This window comes from Pristiophorus japonicus, chromosome 2 (assembly GCF_044704955.1).
Source record: "Pristiophorus japonicus isolate sPriJap1 chromosome 2, sPriJap1.hap1, whole genome shotgun sequence".
In the NCBI taxonomy this organism is placed as follows: Eukaryota; Metazoa; Chordata; class Chondrichthyes; family Pristiophoridae; genus Pristiophorus; species Pristiophorus japonicus.
The window spans coordinates 9,755,075-9,782,202 of NC_091978.1; the positions used below are offsets into that span (position 1 = coordinate 9,755,075).

The 27,128-nt window shown below is 47.0% G+C and overlaps 1 protein-coding gene across 5 annotated transcripts in view; it reads right to left on the reverse strand.

Annotated features, from left to right (window-relative positions):
- LOC139235688 (exocyst complex component 6B-like) overlaps positions 1–27,128 on the reverse strand; it is a 780,151-nt gene that overhangs the window by 463,487 nt on the left and 289,536 nt on the right. For all 5 annotated transcript variants that reach the window (XM_070866730.1, XM_070866738.1, XM_070866752.1 and 2 more), the window contains exon 7: positions 10,764–10,940. In XM_070866730.1, the coding sequence (XP_070722831.1) occupies positions 10,764–10,940 (177 nt within the window). The remainder of the gene's footprint in view (positions 1–10,763; positions 10,941–27,128) is intronic.

Here is a 27,128-nt window from a genome sequence, read left to right on the forward strand (position 1 = left end):
CAAAACTGCTCCCACGATTCCAGCAGCAACCTCATCAATCACTCACTGGGCTATAATTACCTGTTCTGATTTACAACCGAATGCGCCCATGGTGTTTCCCGGGGGTTGATTAATATCATGTGTTACACATCAGAAACCTCGGGCAGTCCAACGCTCTCACGCATGCACACGTGAAGAGGGAAAGTTTTTGTATGGGAGGAGATTGTTATGGGAGCAACTCCTTCCGTACAGAAACATATTTCATCCATTGACCGAAGACCTAAACCAACAGCAGTGACACACACAGGTCCGTATCACAGCTTGATCACGTCCCTCCAGCTAAGCATTCGTTTCAGACCCAGATGGCGTCTGAAGGCTTAAATAGATGCTTGGGTCTCGGCTTTTCTTTGTCATTGCCAGGCGCAGTACAAAGAAATAAATGCACTTTTATAGCGCCATTCACAACCTCAAGTGATCCCAAAGTGCTTCACAATGAAGTACTTTTGAAGTGTAGTCACCGTTGTGCTGTAATGAAACGCGGCACCAATTTGCGCACAGCAAGGTCCTAACAAACAACAAAGAGATAAAGGACCAGTTTTTAATGATGTTTGGTTGAGGGATCTTTAACATCCACCTCAGAGGGTAGTCGAGGCCTCGGTTTAACGTCTCATCCAAAAGACAGCACCTCCGACAGTGCAGTGCTCCCCCAGCACTGCACTGAAGTTCAAGTCTAGATTGTGTGCTCAAGTCTCCGAAGTGGGACTTGAACCCATGACCTTTTGACTCAGGCGAGGGTGCTACCATGGATCCAAAATGGGAGAGTTAGGATTAAGAAAGAGTATAGGTTGAACTGCCCACTTTCACAGGTGGTCCCAGCAGGAGGCGCTAGGCAGCGCTACGGGTCAGGCAGGACTCAGAAAGCAAGCCAGTGTCGCAACCAGGGGCGTTGCACAGCGGCTCGCCTCTTCCGGGCGGTAATGCTCCGTTTCCCGCCCAAACCGGCACCGAAAACCCCGGCAGGGCGCTGGAAGCTGGCCGCCCGCCAGGAAGAGCTCACCGCCGCCACTGCCGTCCCTCCGGGACAAAAACAGAGGTGAACAGGAGCAGAAAACCCAGCCCATAGACTCTGTGACACAACTGCAGCTTGATTAGGTGACCTTAGTACTGGGCTAACAACCCAGAGGTCGTGAGTTCAAATCCTAACCATGGCAAGTAGTGAAATCTAATTCAATGAATCAATTTGTGAGGTGGCACTAGAAAGACCAATGGTTCACTACTGCCCTTGAGGGAAGGAAACATAACATACAACAACATAAGAAATAGGAGCAGGAGTAGGCAGAACCCAGAGGTCTGGACTAATCAATACATAGAACGCGAGATCACATCGCCAATGTCTTTTTGCGAATTTTGAATTCAGTCTAAATAAAAAACCTAGAAATAAAGAGCTGGTCTCAGTAGGAGTGATCGCGGAGCTTGTCAGATTGTCGTTAAAAATCCAACTGACTCATAAATGCTGTCCTTACCCGGTCTGGGCCTGTAAGTGACTCCAGTCTCACACCAGCCGGGTTGATGCTCAACTGCCCTCTGAAGTGGCTCAGCATGCCACTCAGTTGTCTCGGACCGCTACTGAAGAAGGCAGCCCAGCACACGGCTACGGACCAAGAGCTGGTAAGTGGGATTAGGCTGGATAGCTGTTATATGGGCCGGCGCGGACACGATGGACCGAAATGACCTCCTTCCGTGCTGTAAATTTCTATGATTCTAGCACACCCACCTACAACTCAGAATGGCCAATGAGTGCCAACCTTCCCACCTTCTCGGGGATGAAAAGCAACTCAGCCCTTTCCAGCTCAACGAGGCAGGTACCACCGGCAACCCAGTAGCTGTAAGGACCGCAAGGGCTGCGTCTCCCAGCTTTCAACTCAACACGTTTTGCAGGGGAGAGGAAGGGGAAGGAGAAGCAGAAGGTTTTTTTTTAAATTCTCTCCCTTTTTGAAGCTGTTAAGAATCTCACTTAATTACAGTTGTGAAGTCTGAGGAACAGTTATTTTGGTTACAAAGCTGCCTCGAAAATAATTCGAAACAGCATCGAGTGATTGTCAGCTGTCCAGCTGTGAACGTGGAAAGGTAACATCTGGTTCGCTGCTCGTTAGCCAATGCTTTCCTTTGCCTTGCTGCCAGTAGATTGAGGCCGAGAAAGTTTGAGCAAGATAAAACTCCCTTTACAACCTGCAGCACTGCAGCAAGATAAAACTTTACAAGAGTTCTTTTTCATGTCATCTACAAAGACCTGGGGGAGGAGTAGAAGTAACTAGAGACCCAAGCAAACAAGACCCGTGTGTGTGTGTGTGTACGAGTGTGAGAGAGTGAGTGTGTCTCTGCGTACAAGTGGGAGCACAAGACAGAGAAGATTGCGGGAGTTGTATTCCTTATCTGGCAAAGTGTTCGTCAGGCCGGAATATCAATCAGCGTCTGACAGAGAACGAAGGGATGGCAGGGTGCAGAGGACGATTTCGTGGATACCGGGACTTAGGCAGCCGAGCTACGAGGAAAGGCCCAGGAAGCTGGGAAGAAGGCATGGTAAGCGTAGAGACGATCAGACAGGAATGTTGCAGGAGAGCCGTCTACAACTGCAGATGTGGTGTATCCAATCAAACATACATAGCAACATAGAAAATAGGTGCAGGAGTAGGCCATTCGGCCCTACGAGCCTGCACCACTATTCAATAAGATCATGGCTGATCATGCAACTTCAGTACCCCTTTACTGCTTTCTCTCCATACCCCTTGATCCCTTTAGCCGTAAGGGCCACATCTAACTCCCTTTTGAATATATCTCACGAACTGGCATCAACAACTTTCTGTGGTAGAGAATTCCACAGGTTCACAATTCTCTGAGTGAAGAAGTTTCTCTTCATCTTGGTCCTAAATGGCTTACCCCTTATCCTCAGACTGTGACCCCTGGTTCTGGACTTCCCCAACATCGGGAACATTCTTCCTGCATCTAACCTGTCCAAGCCCTTCAGAATTTTATATGTTTCAATGAGATCCTCTCTCATTCTTCTAAATTCCAGTGAATATAAACCTAGTTGATCCAGTCTTTCTTCATATGTCAGTTCTGCCATCCCAGGAATCAGTCTGGTGAACCTTCACTGCACTCCCTCAATAGCAAGAATGTCCTTCCTCAGATTAGAAACATAGAAAATATGTGCAGGAGCAGGCCGTTCAGCCCTTCGAGCCTGCACCGCCATTCAATGTGTTCATGGCTGAACTTGCAACTTCAGTACCCCATTCCTGCTTTCTCGCCATACCCCTTGATCCCCCTAGTAGTAAGGACTACACCTAACTCCTTTTTGAACATATTTAGTGAATTGGCCTCAACTACTTTCTGTGGTAGAGAATTCCACAGGTTCACCACTCTCTGGGTGAAGAAGTTTCTCCTCATCTCGGTCCTAAATGGCTTACCCCTTATCCTTAGACTGTGACTCCTGGTTCTGGACTTCTCCAACATTGGGAACATTCTTCCTGCATCTAACCTGTCTGAACCTGTCAGAATTTTAAAAGTTTCTATGAGATCCCCTCTCATTCTTCTGAACTCCAGTGAATACAAGCCCAGTTGATCCAGTCTTTCTTGATATGTCAGTCCCGCCATCCCGGGAATCAGTCTGGTGAACCTTCGCTGCACTCCCTCAATAGCAAGAATGTCCTTCCTCAAGTTAGGAGACCAAGACTGTAAACAATACTCCAGGTGTGGCCTCACCAAGGTCCTGTACAACTGTAGTAACACCTCCCTGCCCCTGTACTCAAATCCCCTCGCTAGTAGGAGACCAAAACTGTACACAATATCAAAGAAATAACTTGCATTTCTGTAGCGTTATTCATGTCCTCAGGACATCCTAAAGCAACCACTTTTGAAGTCAGCAAGTTCGGCAGCCAAATTGCGCACAGCAAGCTTCCATAGGCAGCAATGAGATGATTGACCAGTTGATTTGTTTTGGTAGTGTTGGTTGAGTGATAAATCTTGTCCAGGACAATCGGAGAATCTCCTGCTCTTCTTCAAATGGTGCCTTGGGATCTTTTACATTCATCTCAAAAGTTCAGAAGAATGAAAGGTGATCTTATTGAAACTTATAAGATAATGAGGGGGCTCGACAAAGTGGATGCAGAGAGGATATTTCCACTCATAGGGGAAACTAAAACTAGGAGACATAGTCTCAGAATAAGGGGCAGCCCATTTAAAACTGAGAGGTTTATAAATCTATGGAATTCTCTGCCCCAGAGAGCTGTGGAGGCTGGGTCATTGAGTATATTTAAGACGGAGATCGAAAGATTTTTGAGCGATAAGAGAGTGAAGGGTTATGGGGAGCGGGCAGGGAAGTGGAGCTGAGTCCAGGATCAGATCAGCCATGATCTTATTGAATGGCGGAGCAGGCTCGAGGGTCCAAATCGTCTACTCCTGCTCCTATTTCTTATGCTCTTATCTGAAAAGGCAGGCTGGGCCTCGGTTTAACGTCTCATCTGAAAGACGGCACCTCCAACAGTGCAGCTCTCCCTCAGTACTGCACTGGGAGTGTCGGCCAAATGCTGAGCTCAGGGTGGTGTAATGCAAATGGAGAATTGATAATTGAGAAGGGAAGAATGATTTTGAAGTTCCGGATAGAGCTTTTCTCTGGATCTCGCTGTGCCAAAACCTGGTCCAAGAGTGCTCAGTGTTTACACTGGTGCTCCAAATGGAAATCACAGAATCACAGAATGGTTACAACATGGAAGAAGGCCATTCGGCCCGTCGAGCCCATTCTGATTCTGAGCCAGTCCCACTCCCCCACCCTTTCCCTGTAGCCCTGACATTTGTTTTTCTTCAGATACTTATCCAACTCCCCTTTGAAAGATAAAATTGAGTCTGCCTCTACCACCCTTTCAGGCCGTGCATTCCATTCGCTACGGTAAAAAAGTTTTTTCTTACGTTGCCTTTGGTTCGTCCACCAATCACCTTAAATCTGTGTCCTCTGGTTCTCGACCCTTCCCCCAATGGGAACAGTTTCTCTCGATCTACTCTGTCCAGACCCCTCATGATTTTGATCACCACTATCAAATCCCCTCTCAACCTTCTCTGCTCCAAGGAGAACAACCCCAGCTTCTCCAGTCTATCAACATAACTGAAGTCCCTCATTCCTGGAAATGGAATACACATTAAATGGTAGGACACTGAGAAGTGTAGAGGAACAAAGGGACCTTGGAGTTCATGTCCACAGATCCCTGAAAGTAGCAGGCCAGGTAGATAAGGTGGTTAAGAAGGCATACGGAATGCTTGCCTTTTTTAGCCGAGGCGTAGAATACAAGAGCAGGGAGGTTGTGTTTGAACTGTATAAAACACTGGTTAGGCCACAGCTAGAGTACTGCGTGCAGTTCTGGTCACCACATTACAGGAAAGATGTGATTGCACTGGAGAGGGTACAGAGGAGACTTACGAGGATGATGCCGGGAGTGGAGAATCTAAGCTACGAGGACAGATTAGATCGGCTGGATTTGTTTTCATTGGAACAGAGGAGGCTGAGGGTAGACCTCATCGAGGTGTATAAAATCATGAGGGGCCTAGATATAGAGGATAGAAAGGGCCTATTTCCCTTAGCAGGGAGGTCAACAACCAGGGGCCATAAATTTAAAGTAATTGGTAGAAGGTTTATAGAGGATTTGAGGAGAAATCTCTTCATGCAGAGGGTTGTGGGGGTCTGGAACTCACTGCCTGAAAGGGTGGTAGAGGCAGAAACCCTCACCACATTTAAAAAGTACTTGGATGTGCACTTGAAGTGCCGTAACCTACAGGGCTACGGACCGAGAGCTGGAAAGTGGGATTAGGCTAGATAACTTCTTGTTGGCCGGCATGAACACAATGGGCCGAAATGGCCTCCTTCCGTGCTGTAAATTTCTATGATTCTAGTAAATCTTTTCTGCACCTTCTCTAAGACCTTCACATCCTTCCGAAAGTGCGATGCCCAGAACGGGACACAGTACTCCTGCTGGGGCCGAACTAGTGTTTTATACAGGTTCGTCATAATTTCCACACTTTTGTAATCTATGCCTCTATTTATGAAGCCCAGGATCCCGTAAACCTTTTTAACTACTTTCCCAAGCTGCCCGTGCCACCTTCAACGATTTGTGGACACATACCCCCAGGTCTCTCTACATCTGCACCCCCTTTAAGATTGCAACATTTAGTTAATATGCCCTCTCCTCATTCTTTCTACCAAAATGTATCACTTTGCACATTTTTCTGTGTTAAATTTCATCTGTCACATGTCCGCCCATTCCACCGGCCTGTCTATGTCTTCCCGAAGTCTATCACTCTTCCCCTCACTGTTCACTACACTTACAAGTTTAGTTTCACCTGCAAATTTTGAAATTATGCCCTGTACACCCACATCCAAGTCATTAATATATATCAAGAAAAGCAGTGGTCCCAGTACCGACCCCTGGGGAACTCCACTGTATACCTCCCTCCAGTCCGATGAATAACCGTTCACCACTACTCTCTGTTTCCTGTCACTGAGCTAATTCCGTATCCCTGCTGCCACTGTCCCTTTCATTCCATGGGCTTCAACTTTTCTGGCAAGCCTATTACGTGGCACTTTGTCGAACGACTTTTGGAAATCCACGTACACTACATCAACCGCATTGCCCTCATCACGCTCTCTGATACCGCATCAAAAAACTCCAGCAAGTTGGTTAAACAAATCCCTGCTGGCTTTCCTTAATTAGTCCACCCCTATGCAAGTGACTGTTAATTTTGTCCCTGATTACTGTTTCTAAAAACTTCCCCAATACCGAGGTTAAACTGACCGGCCTGTAATTACTGGGTTTATCGTTACACCTTATTTTGAACAAGGGTGTAACATTTGCAATTCTCCAGTCCTCTGGCACCACACCCGTATCGATGGAGGATTGGAATATTATGGCCAGTACCTCCGCGATTTCCACTCTCAATTCCTTCAGCATCCAAATATGTATCCCACTCCCTCCTGGTGATTTATCTGCTTTAAAACAGCCAGCCTTTCGAATACCTCTTCTTTATCAATTTTTACTATTTACATGCCTATAGAAGACTTTTGGCTTACCTTTTTGGCTGCCACTCTATTCTCACTCTCTTTGCCCCTCGTGTTTTCTTTTTAACTTCTCCTCTGACCTTTGTATATATAGCCTAATTCTCAGATGTATCTGCAACCTGACATCTGTCATACGCGCTCTTTTTCTGCTTCATCACATTCTCTATCTGTTTCGTCATCCAGGGAGCTGTGTCTTTAGTTGCCCTGCCTTTCCTCCTCGTAGGAATTTACCTTGACTGTACCTGAACTATTTCTTCTTTAAAGGCAGCCCATTGTTCCACTGCAGTTTTGCCTGCCAATCTTTGATTCCAGTTTACCCGGGCCAGACCTGTTCTCATCCCACTGAAATTGGCCTTCCCCCAGTTAAACATTTTTACACTAGATTGCTCCCTGTCCTTTTCCATAGCTAATCTAAACCTTATGATACTATGATCACTGTTCCCTAACTGTTCACCTACTGACACTCGCTCCACTTGACCCATCTCAAATCTGTACTATTTACGGGTACTGACACCCTTGGCCATGAAGACAGAAATTCACTGATATTTAGTGCTAAGTAGAGAAGTGTAAAAATAGCATGGAAGTCTTTACAATGTTCTACCCCAGAGGATGCTCAGTCGATGAGTATATTCAAGATTGAGATTGCTAGATTCTTGGATGCTACGGGAATCAAGGGATATGGGGATTGGGCGTGAAAGTGGAGTTGAGGTCGAAGATCAACCATGATCTTATTGAATGGCGGAGCAGGCTCAAGGGACCGAATGGCCTACTCCTGGCTCCTATAAAAATATTAAGTCATGAAGCCTACTTCTGATCCAACAGAACTGTGTACAGTTTTGGTCTCCGTACTTACGAAAGGATATACTTGCATTGGAGGCTGTTCAGAGAAGGTTCACTAGGTTGATTCCGGAGATGAGGGGGTTGACTTATGAAGATAGGTTGAGTAGGTTGGGCCTATACTCATTGGAGTTCAGAAGAATGAGAGGTGATCTTATCAAAACATGTAAGATAATGAGGGGGTTCAACAAGGTGGATGCAGAGAGGATATTTCCACTCGTAGGGGAAACTAAAACTAGGGGGCATAGTCTCAGAATAAGGAGCCGCCCATTTCAAACTGAGATGAGGAGGAATTTCTTCTCTCAGAGGGTTGTAAATCTATGGAATTCTCTGCCCCAGAGAGCTGTAGAGGCTGGGTCATTGAATATATTTAAGGCAGAGATAGACATGTTCTTAAGAACTAGGAGCAGGAGTAGGCCATACGGCCCCTTGAGCCTGCTTCACCATTCAATAAGATCATGGCTGATCTGATCATGGACTCAGATCCACTTCCCTGCCCGCTCCCCATAACCCTATAAGGGAGTAAAGCTGAGTCCATTATCAGATCAGCCATGATCTTATTGAATAGCGGAGCAGGCTCGATGGGCTAAATGGCCTACTCCTGTTCCTACTTCTTATGTTCTTATGTAACAGCTTCTCTGAATGTTACACAAGAATGGAACAAGGAAAAAACATTCCAGACGTGGAATCCATTGCCCCACAGAGCCTATTATGGGTTCAACCCAACTAATTTACTCTTTTGCAAAACTACTCCCTGATCCACATCCACACCTCTGTCGGTAGCGCTCTCACTTGCCTTGGCAAAAGGTTGTGGAGTTCAAGATCTGATCATAATTCCGGGCGGATGCTCATTACTGAGGGAGTGTTGTGTCTTTCAGATGCAAGATTAAACTGAGGCTTCATCTTCCTGCTCAGGTGAATGTTAAACATCCATGGTACTATTCAAACAAGTGCAGCCAGTGCTTCCGATGCCCTGGCCAGCATTTCTCCGACTCAGCCAACACCACGAAAAGATGGGCATTTCTCTCATTGCTGTTTTGGGATCTTGCTATACACAATCTTGCTGCTGTGTCTGTCTATGTAACAAGTTATTATACATTAGATAGTAACTCTTTGGCTGCGAGAAACTTTGGGATGTCCTGAGCATGCGATAAATAAGACTTGGCATTTATATAGCGCCTTTCACGACCACCAGACATCCCAAAGCGCTTTACAGCCAATGAGATACTTTTTGAAATGTAGTCACTGTTATAATGTAGGAAGGCCACAACTTGAATATTGTGTAGTTTTGATCTCATAATCTGAGGAAGGACATTCTTGCTATTGAGGGAGTGCCATCACCAGACTGATTCCCGGGATGGCAGGACTGACATATGAAGAAAGACTGGATCGACTTATATTCACTGTAATTTAGAAGAATGAGAGGGGATCTTATAGAAACATATAAAATTCTGACGGGATTGGACAGGTTAGATGCAGGAAGAATGTTCCCGATGTTGGGGAAGTCCAGAACCAGGAGTCACGGTCTAAGGATAAGGGGTAAGCCATTTAGGACCGAGATGAGGAGAAACTTCTTCACTCAAAGAATTGTGAACCTGTGGAATTCTCTACCACAGAAAGTTGTTGAGGCCAGTTTGTTAGATATATTCAAAAGGGAGTTAGATGTAGCCCTTATGGCTAAAGGGATCAAGGGGTATGGAGAAAAAGCAGGAATGGGGTACTGAGGTGAATGATCAGCCATGATCATATTGAATGGTGGTGCAGGCTCAAAGGGCCGAATGGCCTGCTCCTGCACCTAGTTTCTATGAAACGCAGCAGCCAATTTGCACACAGCAAGCTCCCACAAACAGCAATGTGATAATGACCAGATCAGCTGTTTTAGTGATGTTGATTGAGGGATAAATATTGGCCAGGACATTGGGGATAACTCCTCTGCTCTTCTTCTAAATAGTGCCGTGGAATCTTTTGAGTCCACCTGAGAGCGCAGACCGGGCCTTGGTTTAACGTCTCATCCGAAAGACGGCACCTCCGGTCTGAGAATGTCAGCTGAGATTTATGGGCTCAAGTCACCGAAGTGGGACTTGAGCCCACAACCTCCTGATGCACAGGCAAGAGTGCTGCCCACTGAGCCACGGCTGACACCCCTGACCACACCTGCCCTAAGGCACGAGATAAATGCAAATGAATTCATTCCGAATCAAGCAAAGCTTAAAAATACCTTATTATTCCAGCATCTCCACAACTGGTCTTCCACAGATGGCAGTTCCTTGATCACAGCATTTGAAGAGCCAACGTACTCAATGAAATATTTGGGTATTGCTATCTACACTGATCCCGATAATCTTCAATTTTATTCTGAAACCAGATATTTAACAGGTTCTCTTCTTGAAGGAGTTTAACACAGCTCAGGTGCGACAGCCAATTCCAGATGTCAACTACCTCACAGGCAAATTAAGCTCTTCTGATCTCTGGTGTTGTTGATCTAAAGCAGATTGTTGGTTTGTGGTGATTCATGGAGGTCCACCACCACTTTCTTAGAGAAACCAGGGATGGTCAATTAACGCTGCTTTCGACCCAAGAACAAATAAATGTGCACGCATTCTAACTTGTAAAACCAGTCGCAAAGTTAGACCGGTCCCCTAATTGAATCAACAAGGACTAAAACATATAGCAGTGACTCAGAGGCAAAGGTGAGACGCATTGAATGGACAGCACAGAAAGCGGCCATTCGGCCAAATTTGGCCATTCCGCTGTTTATGAGCCTTCTCTCCCAGCCCTCTTCATCTAAAGCCAAGGTGTCGACACAAAACTGTCTGCCTTCAAAATAGCTCGAGGAATAATTAATTACCTCCTCTTCATCCTCCTCATCTTCGACGTCCAAGATTCCCGAATCCTGCTCAGACATCGGGCTGGTGCTGTCCACGTCTGCGTCGAGCCCAATGCCGCCGTCTTTCTTCAATTTCTTCCCAATTCCGACCTTGTGCTGCTGAGAGACGATGTTGTCAAGGTTCCTCTGATGATGGGCCTAGAAGAAAAAGCAACAATCAGTCTCAGGAACAGGTTTTACTGCAGATTCTGCTGGCAACTTCTGAGTGCATGAGACATAAATCCAGGGCCCAGCAAATGTAGACGAGCTCCGAATGCGGCAAAGAAAATAAATCAAGAGCAAGTGCATTTCATGAGTTCTGGACCTTTCAAAATGCCTCACAATCAATGAACTACTTTGTGAAATGTAGTCACTGCTGTGATTTAGGCAAAGGCGGCAGCCAATTTGTGTACAGCAAGTTTCCACAAATATCACATAAAAAATGACCAACTAATCTGTTTTGTCGATGTTTGTTGAGGCACTGATGTTGGTCAGGACAATGGGACAATGTGCTCTTATCTAAAAATTACCATGGAATCTTTTACATCCCCCTTACAACAACAACATATATTTATATAGCGCCTTTAACGTAGTTGGTGGTATTGCTCCAGAGGTGTCTACTGTACATGGTCCTGCATGGCTCAGAAACATGGACCACGCACAGTAGACACCTCAAGTCGCTGGAGAAATACCACCAACGATGCCTCCGCAAGATCCTACAAATCCCCTGGGAGGACAGATGCACCAATATTAGTGTCCTCGACCAGGCCAGCATCAAGCACTGACCACACTTGATCAGCTCCGCTGGGCCGGCCACATTGTCCGCATGCCAGACACGAGACTCCCAAAGCAAGCGCTCTACTCGGAACTGCTTCATGGCAAACGAGGTGGACAGAGGAAACATTACAAGGACACCCTCAAAAGCCTCCCTGATAAAGTGCAACATCCCCACCAGCACCTGGGAGTCCCTGGCCAAAGACTGCCCTAAGTGGAGGAAGAGCATCCGGGAGGGCGCTGAGCACCTCGAGTCTCGTTGCCGAGAGCATGCAGAAAACAAGCGCAGCCAGCGGAAGGAGCGTGCAGCAAACCAGTCCCACCCACCCTTACCCTCAACGACTGTCTGTCCCAGCTGTGGCAGGGACTGTGGCTCTCGTATTGGACTGTTCAGCCACCTAAGGACTCATTCTAAAAGTGGAAGCAAGTCTTCCTCGATTCCGAGGGACTGACGATAATTAACGGAGTGAAACGTCCCACGGCGCTTCACAGGAGAATTACGAGATTTTTAAAAATTTGACACCGAGCCGCATAAGTAGAAATTAGCGCAGGTGACCAAAAAGCTTGGTCAAAGAGGTAGGTTTTAAGGAGCGTCTTGAAGGAGGAAAGAGAAGGAGAGAGACGGAGAGGTTTAGGCAGGGAGTTCCAGAGCTTGGGGCCCAGGCAACAGAAGGCACGGCCACCAATGGTTGAGCGATTATAATCAGGGATGCTCAAAAAGGCAGAATTCGAGTGCAGACATCTCGGGGGGTGTGGGGCTGGACAAGATTACAGAGATAGGGAGGGGCGTGGCCACGGAGGGATTAGAAAACAAGGATGAGAATTTTGAAATCGAGGTGTTGCTTAACTGGGAGCCAATGTAGGTCAGCGAGCACAGGGGGTGATGGGTGAGCGGGACTTGGTGCGAGTTAAGACACGGGCTGCAGTGCTTTGAATCACCTGTAGTTTACGTAGGGTAGAATGTGGGTGACCAGCCAGATGTGCGCTGGAACAGTCAAGCCTACTGGGTAACAAAGGCATGGATCAGGGCTTCAGCAGCGATTAGCGGGGAGAAAGGCCCTCTATTTAACTTCCCAACCAAATGAAGGCAAATTCGCCAGTGAAACTACTGTGCTGTACTGTACTGTACTGAAATGTCAATCTAGGTTACATGTTCCTGGAGGGAGGCCTAACCCATGACCTACTGACTCTGGGCAAAAGTGATCGCAATATGACACTGGAAACTCAAACTGTCCGCCATCTGAATACTCAACTATTGAAGGGCCAGTTGAGCATTCCAACGGGTCATGCTTATTATGCTGGAATCAATTCTAACTTATTCTGTATCAGGATCTCAAAATACTGGACCTCCTCACCCCCCCGCCCTTAACCGTATTCTCCTGGCTCAAACCACCGTTGGCATAAGCTCATCTTTTCTTCTAGTTTAGCACACCTTCTTTCCTACAACCTTTCCTACAGGTGTCAGCTGTGATTCCCGCCTCTGAGACAGAAGATTGTGGGTTCAAGTCCCGCTCCAGAGACTCAGGCACATAATCTAGGCCGACGCTCCCAGTGCAGTACTGACTGAGACATGTAAAACCCGGGCTCCATCTGCCCCTCAGGAGGAGGTAAAAGATCCCGCGGCACTATCTTGAAGATTTGCAGGGGAGTTCTCCCCGGTTTCCTGGCTAATATTTATCCCTCGACCAAAACCACTACAAAACAGATAATATGGTCATTATCACATTTCTGTTTCCAGGGCCTTGCTGTGCCCACATCCCAGGAATGAATTTTTAAAAAGTGGTACACGAGCAGATAATCTGTTTCAGAGATGTTAGCTGAGTAATAAATCTAACAATTATAAATAAACTTGCATTTATATAGCCTCTCATGACCTCAGGATGTTCCAAAGCGCTTTACAGCTGAAGAAGTGCTTTTGAAGTGTAGTCACTGTTGTGATGGCAGGACTGACATATGAGGAGAGACTGGATCGACTGGGCCTGTATTCACTGGAGTTTAGAAAAATGAGAGGGGATCTCATAGAAACATTTAAAATTCTGACAGGATTGGACAGGTTAGATGCAGGAAGAATGTTCCCAATGTTGGGGAAGTCCAGAACCAGGGGTCACGGACTAAGGATAAGGGGTAAGCCATTTAAGACCGAGATGAGGAAAATCTTCTTCACCCAGAGAGTGGTGAACCTGTGGAATTCTCTACCACAGAAAGTTGTTGAGGCCAATTCATTGGATATATTCAAAAGGGAGTTAGATGTGGCCCTTATGGCTAAAGGGATCAAGGGATATGGAGAGAAAGCAGGAATGGGGTACTGAAGTTGAATGATCAGCCATGATCTTATTGAATGGTGGTGCAGGCTCGAAGGGCCGAATTTTCTATGTTTCTATGTAATGTAGGACGATTGCACAAAGCAAACTCCCACAAACAGCAATGTGGTAACAACCAGAAAATCTGTATTTTGCTATATAATCAGCTCTTCTTCGAATAGTGCCCCGAGATCTTTTACGACCACCTGAGCGAGCAGTTTAACGTCTCAACCGAAAGACGGCACCTCTGACAGTGCAGCGCTCCCTCAATACTGCACTAGGGTGTCAGCCTAGAATGTTGTGTTCAAGTCTCTGGAGTGGAACTTGAACCCACAACCTTCTGACTCAGGGCGAGAGTGCCACCCACTGACCCTCAGCTGACACTGAGCTCCTGCATTTCTGAATGGTTGGCTCCGTATAGCACTGGTAGGACCTGGAAATAGGCTTGTTCACATCCCTACCTCCTTTGGCTACAGTTGTTCTGAAACTAGTACAATGGGTCCTTGTCTTTATGTAGCAGCCTCTCAGAAACATTTCAAAGTGCTTCACAGATAATTACTTTGAAGTAAAGATTCTATGATTTCTACAAAGTGACTCTTGTTATTTAGACAAATATGGCAGTCAATTTGCACCAACAATGTCCCATAAACAGTAATGGGATGAGTGACCAGTTCATCTGTTTCTGGCCGTGTCGGTTGAGTAAGGAACACAGGTCAGGGTGAAAATAAAAGCACCATAAACCTGTTAACACAACCACTGAGCACAGCTCACACACACCCTCAAACATAAACTTCATACGGTAGCAGCACGAACACATACTTAAAGTAAGACTTGCATTTATATAGCGCCTTTCACGGCCCCAGGACGTCTCCAAGCACTTTACAGCCAATGAAATACATTTGAGGTCACAACATGGCAGCCAATTTGTGCGCAGGATGCTCCCACAAACAGTGAGGAAATAAATGGCCAGATGATAAGAACATACGAACTAGGAGCAGGAGTAGGCCATAAGGCCCCTTGAGCCTGCTCCGCCATTCAATAAGATCATGGCTGATCTGATCATGGAGTCAGCTCCACTTCCCTGCCCACTCCCCATAACCCCTCATCCCCCCATCGCTCAAGAAACTGTCTATTTCGGTCTTAAATTTATTTAATGTCCCAGCTTCCACAGCTCTCTGAGGCAGTGAATTCCACAGATTCACAACCCTCTGAGAGAAGAAATTTCTCCTCATCTCAGTTCTAAATAGGCGGCCCCTTATTCTAAGATCATGCCCTCTAGTTCTAGTCTCCCTCATCAGTGGAAACATCCTCTCTGCATCCACCTTGTCAAGCCCCCCCATAATCTTATACGTTTCGATAAGATCACCTCTCATTCTTCTGAATTCCAATAAGTAGAGACCCAACCTACTCAACCTTTCCTCTAAGTCAATCCCCTCATCTCCGGAATCAACCTAGTGAACCTTCTCTGAACTGCCTCCAAAGCAAGTATATCCTTTCGTAAATATGGAAACCAAAACTGCACGCAGTATTCCAGGTGTGGCCTCACCAATACCTTATATAGCTGTAGCAAGACTTCCCTGCTTTTATACTCTATCCCCTTTGCAATAAAGGCCAAGATACCATTGGCCTTCCTGATCACTCGCTGTACCTGCATACTATCCTTTTGTGTTTCATGCACAAGTACCCCCAGGTCCCGCTGTACTGTGGCACTTTGCAATTTTTCTCTGTTTAAATAATAACTTGGGAAGAAGGTATCTAACTTGCAGCTCAGGCAAAAAGCCAATATAAGACCATAAAATCGTCTCTCCTGATGGGGTTTATGCAATACCCGGTGTGGTACTAAACTATAAGCACCTGGACGCTATCAGGCTACTTCCCATATACATATATATTTATTACAGTCCATAGGCCAGTCTCGCAGGCAACAACAACTTGCCTTTAACGTAGTAAAACGCCACAAGGCGCTTCACAAGATTATTATGCGAGCCACATAAGGAGATCAGGGCCAGTGGGCACTAATTTGAGCTGGGGGAGGTGCAGAGGAGAAAATCAGCCAGTAATCAGTATCCAGGTGAATCCTGCTGGAAAGTGCATTTGGATCTGACTCAGTTGTGGTGTTGAAAAAGCAAAGTTTGCATTTACATAGCGCCTTTCAAGTATATGAGTATATTCAAGGCAGACATCGCTAGACTTTTGAATATTAAGGGAATCAAGGGATATGGGGACAGTGTAGGAAAGTGGAGTTGAGGTAGAAGATTAGCCATGATCTCATAGAAACATAGAAAATAGGTGCAGGAGCAGGCCATCCGAGCCTGCACCACCATTCAATAAGATCATGGCTGATCATTCCTTCAGTACCCAGTTCCTGCTTTCTCTCCATACCCCTTGATCCCTTTAGCCGCAGTGAATGGCGGAGGAGGCTCGAGGGGTCGAATGGCCTACTCCTACTCCTGATGTTCTTATGTTTCACATGTCCCCAAGCTCTTTAGTATAAATGAAGTATTACTGAAGTGCAATCACTGTTGTAATGTCAGAAATGCAGCAGCCAATTTGAGCACAGCAGGTTCCCTCAGTACTGCACTGGGTGTGTCTGAGTGAATTTTGTGCTCAGGTCATTGGAGTGGGACTTGACCCCATGACCTTCTGACTTTGAGGCGAGGGTGCTACCCACTGAGCCACAGCTGGCTGTGGTTTTCATGCTCCGTGTCATCATAATTAATACTACATCTTCACTCGCTCATTCCACTTTCTGTTGCCATGCATAGGCGATTGAAAAAAAACATTTACTGTCATGTTTCCCTGTTGCGGGGCGGGGAGGGGGGTGGGGGCGTGTGGGGTGGATGACACTATTTCTTAGAAGTTTGGACAGAGATCACCAAAAGTGTATCCATATTTGCAAGGAGTCATCAGGAATATGCTCATATCCGTAGGCGGTTATCAGTATTTAGAGGGGCGACCAGGAGCGTGTCGAAATTTGATGGGGGAGGTGGGTATTTGGGAGTATGTTCATTTTTCCCATGAGTCTCCAACAGCTTGATATGCAGGGAACAGAGGAGCAGGAGGAGGCCAGTTAGCCTCTCGAGTCTGTTCCTCCATTCAATGAGATTATGGCTGATCTGTGACCGAACTCCAATATCCCTTTGCCCCATATCATCTTAATACCTCTGGTTTAACAAAAATCTATCAAACTCAGATTTAAAATTAACAATTGGCCTAGCATCAAGTGCTGTTGGGGGTGTAATATATGTACCTGCGAGTATGGTCACAGCTTTGTAGAGCTGTTGAAGATGGAGCACGCGGTGTCCACCGGTACGCGCGTGGCCTTCCGCGAGAGGTGGGCGCCGGAGGGACTGGAGTGCATCATCACACCCGGCAACCAAATTTTAATTTGATTTAAGATTATTGTCCAAAGTTTAATTTGTTTAATGTGTCGGTTTTACTGCCACCCTTTAATTGGAGGCACATGATTTACAGATCAACAAAATAGTTGTAGAGTAGTTGTCCACCAGTACGCCCATGGCCTTCCATGAAGGTGGGCGCCGGAGGAACTGGAGGGCATCATTTCAACCAGGAACAGAATTTCAATTTAATTTGATTTAATAAAGGTTCCCTTTAATTTCCAATTGTTAAATTGTGGTTTTTGGTGCCCTCAAAAAAAAAGGGGTGCTTGATTTAAAGTTACTTTTCAAAATAGTTGTAGAGCTGTTGAGTTGTGAGTGGCTTAGCCAGTCACGTGATGTTCACAAGACTCAATAAAACCCCGGCCAGTTGGGTTCGGGGGATCCACGATGAGGCAGGTGGTCGTGAGCCTGGTGGATGAACTGGTAATGTGTAGTGTGATTGTTAACCCTTTTGCTAATAAACCAACTAGTTCTTAATAGCAATGTGTTGCTTTGAATTCTTAAGCAAAGAACCCATTACGGGGAGGTGGGGGGGGGGGAGGGGGTTTGTCCTCAGTATTCTGCCAATATTTGCAGGAATGGTCAGGGGTATTTCCATATTTGCGGGGGGCGGGGGCAGACCCTGGAAGCAATGCCAATGCTTTCAGTGGGTTCCCTGGAGTGAGTCTATGTTTGCTGGGGGCTCCTCGGGAACAGGCTCGAGCAACCAAATGGCCCACTCCTGCTCCTATTTCTTATGTTCTATATAAATATTTGCAGGGCCCTTCCTACCCAGCACGGACACCCCGCACACCCCTCCCCACCCCCACCCCGGCACAGAAATGTTTGGAAAAAAAACACGTCGAGTTCTCACGTGTGGAGGAATGCTCCACAAGTGCTAATCTGAGAAACAAAAATATGGGACGGACACATCGTTCTGAGCGAACAAGAGTCTGTGCCAGGGTGCAGGAATTCAGATTTTGAAATAAAAGACTTTAAAGTACCCAAAACAGTTGTGAAAGGGAGTTCATAACAGTACTCCACACAACACTTCCACAGAAACAATGGCAGGGAGCCAGGCAAACCTTCTAGAAATGACAATGACCTCTTGTCCCTCAATCAGACAAGTGCAGAATTATTTTTCAGAAGTGCAAAGTCAACATGTTAACATTGTTTTTCCCTTTCTCCTGAACTGAAATGCAAACCCACAAGAATGATAAGAGCTTGTATGATTTGTCTGTCCCTGCTACTGTTATCTACCAGCCCATTTCCCCACAGATCAGATCTAACAACAAAACTCCCTGTAAATGGACAGGAACGTGACAGATTGACTTGGCCTTTCTCTGACTCCAGAACCACGGTCAGAAGTGCATGAACTGGGGTAGAGGTAATGCCGCTGTGAACTAAATAGGACACCTCTGTGTCAATAAAAGCACCACACAAACACGACTTTGATAAAAGGATTTTAACGTCTATCTGAAAAGATTGTCATAATATATATATCTTTTTTTAATACTAGAATAGAGCAAGGAAATTGCTTTATAAATATCAAGTGAAATAAAAAGCAAACAAGACTTTTCCAGCCAAGGGGAGAAGTCTCAGGAGTAATAGCTAGCTTGCTTAAATCTCCAGCCGGTGTCTGGCCACCATACAATCGACAGGCGAGCCAGATTAGGAGAGAGTAGAATCATACAAGCTTACAGTACAGGAGGCCATTCGGCCCATTGTGCCTGTGCCAGCTCTTTGAAAAAGCAATCCAATTAGTTCCATTCCCCCTGTCTTTTCCCCCCAGCCTGGCAATTTGTTTCCCCCCTTCAAGTGCTTATCCAATTTCCTTTTGAAAGTTGATATTGAATCTGCTTCCACCGCCCTTTCAGGCAGCGCGTTCCAGGTCACAACAACTCGCTGCGTGAAAAAGATTCTCTTCATCTCACCTCTGGTTCTTTTGCCAGCACAAAGGGCATCTAAATTGATGCCCGGGGTTAGGGCACTGAGCTATCAGGGGAGACTAAGAAAAGCCAGGAAGGTTTACAGTGGAACTAGCAAGGCAACTCAGGAGAGACCTTACCAAAGTTGTCAAATTTTTTATGGGGTATTGGTAAACTTCACCTTAACATATGTGTTGAGATAAAATCAAAAACAACTTGTATTTATATAGCATCTTTAACATTGTAAAACATCCCAAGGTGCTTCACAGGAACGTTATCAGACAAAAGTTGATGTCAAGCCACGGAGATTAGGACAGGCGGCCAAAAGTTTGGTCAAAGAGATTGGTTTTAGGGAGCATCTTAAAGGAGGAGAAAGAGGTAGAGAGGCGGAGAGGTTCCAGAACTTTGGGCCCAGGCAGCTGAAGGCACGGCCGCCAATGGTGGAGCGATTATAATCGGGGATGCACAAAGAGGCCAGAATAGGAGGTGTGCAGAGATCTCACTGAGGGTTGTGGGGCTGGAGGAGATTACAGAGATAGGGAGAGGGCGAGACCATGGAGGGATTTGAACACAAGGATGACACTTTTAAAATCGAGGTGTTGCCAGATGGGAGCCTGTAAACTCTGTAACCGGCGGCAGTGCCTTAAATAAGAGCATAAGAAATAGGAGCAGGAGTAGGCCATACGGCCCCTCGAACCTGCTCCACCATTTAATACGATCATGGCTGATCCGATCATGGACTCAGCTCCACTTCCCTGCCCGCCCCCCACAACCCCTTATTCCCTTATCGGTTAAGAAATTGTCTATCTCTGTCTTAAATATATTCAATGTCCCAGCTTCCACAGCTCTCTGAGGCAGCAAATTCCACAGATTTACAACCCTCTGAGAAAAGAAATTCCTCCTCATCTCAGTTTTAAATCCTATCAGTGGAAACATCCTCTCTGCATCCGCCTTGTCAAGTCCCCTCATAATCTTATACGTTTCTGAATCCCAATTAGTAGAGGTCCAACCTACTCAACCTTTCTGCATAAGTCAACCCCCTCATCTCCAGAATCAACCTAGTGAACCTTCTCTGAACTGCCTCCAAAGCAAATATATCCTTTCTTAAATATGAAAAACAAAACTGCACGCAGTATTCCAGGTGTGGCCTCACCAGTACCTTGTAGAACTGTAGCAAGACTTCCCTGCTTTTATACTCCACCCCCTTTGCATTAAACTCAGAAGAGGGAAGGTGAGTCAACAGTTTAGACAGAACTACTTTACACAGAGAGCGGGGAATGGCCAGGCAGTCAGTGGAAACAATTAGTGTTGTTAGGTTCAGTGAGGAGACAAATTCCTTTTTGTGTAGATGACTGGGTATAGGAAATAGTGTATAGTATGCCGTATCCTGACTATGTAACTGTCCAGAGGGAACATAATGATCATTTCTGGTCCTGTATATTCCCATGTGAGATATAAATAAATATTACAAATCAGGAATGTGTGTCCAAAATGAACTTTCTAGTTCTCAGTATTCTTAAGATTTGCCTTTATAAATCTGCAGTGTACTGATGTACAGTGTAACTGACCAGTCAGAACCGCATCAGTAAAGGATCCTGACTGATTGGACCTGTAACCCATAATCCGGAGAACGCGAGGTCAAATCCCACCGTGGTAGTTTGAGAATTTGAAATTCATTTTAAAAATCTGGAAATAAAAAGCTGGCATCTGTAAAAGTGAGCACGAAGCTGTCAGATTGACCCTAATGTCCTTTTGGGAAGAGGACCTGCCATCTTTAACGGGCTGGATCTCTCTGTCGCTCCAGTTCCACACCAACATAGTTGATTATGTTAGGCCGCAGCTAGAGTACTGCGTACAGTTTGGTCACCACATTACAGGAAGGATGTGATTGCACTGGAGAGGGTAAAGAGGAGATTTATGACGATGTTGCCAGGACTAAACAATTTTAGCTATGATGAAAAATTGGAGAGGCTGGGGTTGTTTTCTTTGGAACAGTGCAGGCTGAGAAGAGACTTAATTGAGGTGTAAACGAGGTTCAGCACTGCCTCCAGTGCGCCAGCGCAGCCTTCGGCCGCCTGAGGAAAGAGTGTTCAAAAATCAGCCCCTCAAATCTGGCACCAAGCTCGTGGTCTACGGCTGTAGTGATACCCGCCCTCCTGTATGGCTCAGAGACGTGGACCATGTACAGTAGACACCTCAAATCGCTGGAGAAATACCACCAACGATGTCTCCGCAAGATCCTGCAAAGCCCCTAGGAGGACAGACGCACCAATATTAGCGTCCTCGATCAGGCTAACATCCCCAGCATCGAAGCACTGACTAGACTCGAATAGCTCCGTTGGGCGGGCTACATAGTTCGCATGCCTAACACAAGACTTCCAAAGCAAGCGCTCTACTTGGAACTGGTTTGCCACGCGCTCCTTCTGCTGCCTGCGCTTGCTTTCTGCATGCTCTCGGCAAGCGAGCCCCAGGTGGGCAGAGGAAACGTATCAAGGACACCTTCAAAGCCTCCTTGATAAAATGCAACATCCCCACCAATACCTGGGAGTCCCTGGCCAAAGATCGCCCTAAGTGGAGGCGCTGAGCACCTTGAGTCTCGTCGCCGAGAGCATGCAGAAATCAAGCGCAGGCAGCAGAAGGAGCGTGTGGCAAACCAGACTCCCCACCCACCCTTTCCTTCAACCACTGTCTGTCCCACCTGTGACAGAGAATGGAATTCTCGTATTGGACTGTTCAGTCACCTAAGAACTCACTTTTAGAGTGGAAGCAGGTCCTCCTCGATTTCGAGGGACTGCCTATGATGATGATAAAATTATGAAGGGTCTAGATAGAGTGGATAGAAAGGGCTTATTTCCCTTTGCATAGAGGTCAATAACCAGAGGGCATAGATTTAAAGTAATTGGTAGGAGGTTTAGAGGGGAGTTGATAACATTTTTCACCCAGAGGGTTTTGGGGGTCTGGAACTCACTGCCTGAAAGGGTGGTAGAGGCAGAAACCCTCACCACATTTAAAAAGTACTTGGATGTGCACTTGAAGTGCCGTAACCTACAGGGCTACGGACCTAGAGCTGGAAAGTGGGATTAGGCTGGAAACTCTTTTTCGGCCGGCACAAACACAATGTGCTAAATGGCCTCCCTCTGTGCCGAAAACCTCTATGATTCTATGACTCTTAACTGCCTCGCAAGCCACTCACCATACACCAATGGTTCAAGAAGAAAGAAAGACTTGCATTTATATAGCGCCTTTCACAACCACCGTGTGTCCCAAAGCCCTTTACAGCCAATGAAGTACTTCTGAAGTGTCGTCACTGTTGTAATGTGGGAAAGCTCTGTTGTAATGCACAGCAAGCTCCCACAACAGCAATGTGATAATGACCAGGTAATCTGCTTCTCAGTGATGTTGATTGAAGGATAAATATTGGCCCCTGGACACCGTGGAGAACCTCCCTGCTCTTCTTCGAATGGTGCCACGGGACCTTTAAAATTCACCTGAGAGAGCAGGTAGCATCCGAAAGACGGCATCTCCGACAGTGCAGTGCTCCCTCAGCACTACACTGGAAGTGTCAGCCTCGATTTTTGTGCTGCAGTCTCTGGAGTGGGACATGAACCCACAACTTTCTGACTCAGAGGCGAGGGTGCTATCCACTGAGCCGTGTCTGAGCGCAGTGTAGATTTACTGGAATGACACCTGGGAAGGCAACCCTCCAACAGTGCAGTGCTCTCTCAGTACTGCCGCTCCGACAGCGCAACGCTCCCTCAGTACTGCCCCTCCGACAGCGCAGCACTCCCTCAGTACTGCCCCTCCGACATTGCGGCGCTCCCTCAGTACTGCCCCTCCGACAGTGCAGCACTCCCTCAATACTGCCCCCCCGACAGTGCGGCACTCCCTCAATACTGCCCCTCCGATAGAGCGCCGCTCCCTCAGTAGTGCCCCTCCAACAGTGCAGTGCTCCCTCAGTACTGCCCCTCCAACAGTGCGGCGCTCTCTCAGTGCTGCCCCTCCGACAGCACAGTGCTCCCTCAGTACTGCCACTCCGACAGCACAGTGCTCCCTCAGTACTGCCCCTCCGACAGTGCGGCACTCCCTCAGTATTGCCCCTCCGACAGTGCGGCGCTCCCTCAGTACTGCCCCTGCGACAGTGCGGCGCTCCCTCAGTACTGCCCCTCCGACAGTGCGGCACTCCCTCAGTATTGCCCCTCCGACAGTGCGGCGCTCCCTCAGTACTGCCCCTGCGACAGTGCGGCGCTCCCTCAGTACTGCCCCTGCGACAGTGCGGCGCTCCCTCAGTACTGCCCCTGCGACAGTGCGGCGCTCCCTCAGTACTGCCCCTGTGACAGTGCGGCGCTCCCTCAGTACTGCACTGGAGTGTCAAGCCTAGATTCCATGTTCACGTCTCTGGAGTGGGAGTTGAAACCACAATCTTCTGACTCAGGCGAGCGAGTGCTGCCCACTGAGCCCCGGCCGAGACGTGGCCAATCACACAATCGCCACGCAGTTTACTTTTAACACACTCAGTTTTTACGAGCCTCTGCGAGCCAGGCAGTAACGGTTCAGTGCCGACCCGATGGGCCATCCTGTGTGTTTCGGCAGCCCCACTAAGAAGCAGATTAAAACACCCTGCTTTAATTTGGCCGAGTTTGAACAGCTGGCCGAGAAGGTGGGGCGTCTGGCCGAGGCTCAAGGGTAAGTGAAACGAGAGGCAACGTTTAGGAAAAACGGAGGCAAAAGTAGTCACTGAAAAGTTTTGGAAGAGCCAAAATACAATAGCATGAGGTTAAACAAGTAAATGTTTAATGATTGAGCGTTTAAATCACTCCCTTGTGTCCGGTCCTTTTTATATATCTCTTATTATTCAACTTCCCCGGTTAGAAACAATGCTGGGACAAGCTTCAAAAGTTACCCACTGCTTGGCATGGGGAGGATTTTTTTTTATAAACTCACCCAACATGAACTTTTCACGCACCAAAAGCCAAAAGAAACTCAAGTTGTAGCAATTAACTAAAAGCAAAAAATTAAATTGAGCATCTAGTTGCCAGGTTGTTGCTGCTATAAAGTTCTCTACCGTAAACTATCGTCGAAACCGTGCCTTTTTTTTTTATTCGTTCCTAAAATGTGGGAGTCACTGGCAAGGCCGGCATTCACTGCCCATCCCTAATTGCCCTCGAGAAGGTGGTGGTGAGCCACCTTCTTGAACCACTGCAGTCCGTGTGGTGATGGTTAGCGGGGGGTGGAGTTTCAGGATTTTGACCCAGTAACGATGAAGGAACCACTAATATATTTCCAAGTCAGGATGGTGTGTAACTTAGAGGGGAACGTGGAGCTGATGGTGTTCCCATGCACCTGCTGCCTTTGTCCTACTAGGCGGTGGTAGAGGTCACAGGTTTGGGAGGTGCTGCCGAAGAAGCCTTGGCGAGTTGCTGCAGTTCAACCTGTAGATGGTACACACTGCAGACAAGGTGCGCCGGTGGTGGAGGGAGTGAATGTTTAAGGTAGTGGATGGGGTGCCAATCGAGCGCCCACAAATTCTTAACAGGGAGCTGCCTGAAAAAGAGGAACATTAAAGCGCCTGGGGAGTGAGCGAGAAAGTGGTTAATCCCACCCTGCCGCTCGCTCCCACACGCGTTGATAGCGTCAGTGAGTGATGTGAAAGGGGAGAAAAAACACCGACACAGGCTTGAACGGCTGAATGGCTTGTTTCTGTGCCGTGAAAATCACTGCGATTCGACGAAAAGTCAATCCAGGAACAGTGAGAGCAGAAACACAGAGGCAGAAAAAGAGCAAATAAGAGATCAAAAATAACACAGGCGTGAGCACATGGAAAGGTCAGAAGTCAGTGCGCTTATCTCTGGGGTGTAGGAAATGTTGGTTTATAATATGTCTCCATTGAGGCGCAGCAGCGATAGTTTCTCACATCTCTAACGCCCAGCTCAAGCCACTGCACTGCTGGAACAAAGACATTTGGAAGATGGTTTATCTGAGATGGACTCAATGGGCCAGTCAGACAATAGACAAAAGGAGTGTGTCCTTTTGTGCTGTCAAGCACAGCCATGTGGTAGGTTCTGGGACCTGTAGCTCTGATCTGTCAGAGGAACTCGCGCACAAGCGGGTTTGTTATGTTTCTGTCATCATCATAGGCAGTCCCTCGAAATCGAGGAAGACTTGCTTCCATGCTAAAAGTGAGTTCGTCGGTGGCTGTACAGTCCAATACTGGAATTACAGTGTCTGTCACAGGTGGGACAGACAGTGGTTGAGGGAAAGGGTGGGTGGGACTGGTTTGCCGCACGCTCCTTCCGCTGCCTGCATTTGATTGCTGCATGCTCTCAGCGACGAGACTCGAGGTGCTCAGCGTCTTCCCGGATGCTCTTCCTCCACTTAGGGTGGTCTTTGGTCAGGGACTCCCAGGTGTCGGTGGGGATGTTGCATTTTATCAGGGAGGCTTTGAGGGGGTCCTTGAAATGTTTCCTCTGCCCACCTGGGGCTCGCTTGCCGTGTTGGAGTTCTGAGTAGGCGGGGGAGCTACTACAGGCGGCCACGCAAGAACCACTGAATGGACTGAGAATGGGGACAGTGAAGTGTGTGATCGTGAGGGACCTGAATACACACAGTGTTGAGAAAGTGAAGCGAAGTGAAGAAAAAAAGACTTGCATTTTTGATAGATTTTTGGGCACTTAAGGAATCAAGGGATATGGGGAAGGGTGGGGGGCGGGGGAAAGTCGAGCTGGTACAGAAGATCAGCCATGATCTTATTAAATGGTGGAGCCAAGTGGCCTACTCCTGCTCCTATTTCTTATGATCTTCTACAACGCCTCTCATGATCTCAGGAGGTCCCAAAGCTGAGTTGTTTAGTTGTTAACCTGTGGAATTCCCTGCCACAGAGAATTGTTGATGCCAGTTCATTGGATATATTTAAGAGGGAGTTAGATATGGCCCTTATGGCTAAAGGGATCAAGGGGTATGGAGAGAAAGCAGGAAAGGGGTACTGAGGTGAATGATCAGCCATGATCTTATTGAATGGTGGTGCAGACTCGAAGGGCCGAATGGCCTACTCCTGCATCTATTTTCTATGTTTCGATGTTTCAAAGCACTTTACAGCCATATAAATACTTTTGTGGTCACTGTTATAATGTAGGGAAACGCGGCAGCCAATTTGCGTACCGCAAGGTCTCACAAACAGCAAAGTGGTAGCGACCAGATAATCTGTTTTTCTCGTAATGTTGATGAAGGAATAAACAACTGCCCTGCGCTCTGTATGTGATGGTGAGACACCTGAATTAATCCAGGTGAGCGATGGTCAGAGGCTCCTCAGAGTTCTGCTAAGGGCTAATGGAGAGCTGCTGAAGCCAAGTTTCTGGGTGAATTGGTGATGTTTTTGGTAATGTGCTTCAGGAGTAGGGGAGGAACTGTCACAGCAGCTGGGAAGCAAAGAACCGGTTTTGAGGGAATGTGATTGGGTCCAATTCTTTTGGTGGTAGAATGGGAGTGGGGAAAAGGAAGGTTTTGTGAAACTTGATTAGCGACGAAGAAAAATTAGAGAAAAAAAATTCGAAGAGAAAGAATGAGGAAGAAGAAAAGCGACAGTCACTAGATCAATGAAAACCTCCCGCTTACATTCACCCCCTCCCAATGTTCCCGTTAAGCTGCACAGCTGTACGAAGATCCCGCAGAGGCCAATCACCGGCCTTTACATAAAGAAAGACCTGCATTTATATAGCGCCTTTCACGACCACCGGGTGCCTCAAAGCGCTTTACGGCCAATAAGGTACTTTTCGAATCTAGTCACTGTTGTAATGTGGGAAACGCGGCAGCCAACTTGTACACAGGGTGTCATGGTACATCAGTCATTGAAGGTTGGCATGCATGTACAGCAGGCGGTTAAGAAAGCAAATGGCATGTTAGCCTTCATAGCGAGGGGATTTGAGTACAGGGGCAGGGAGGTGTTGCTACAGTTGTACAGGGCCTTGGTGA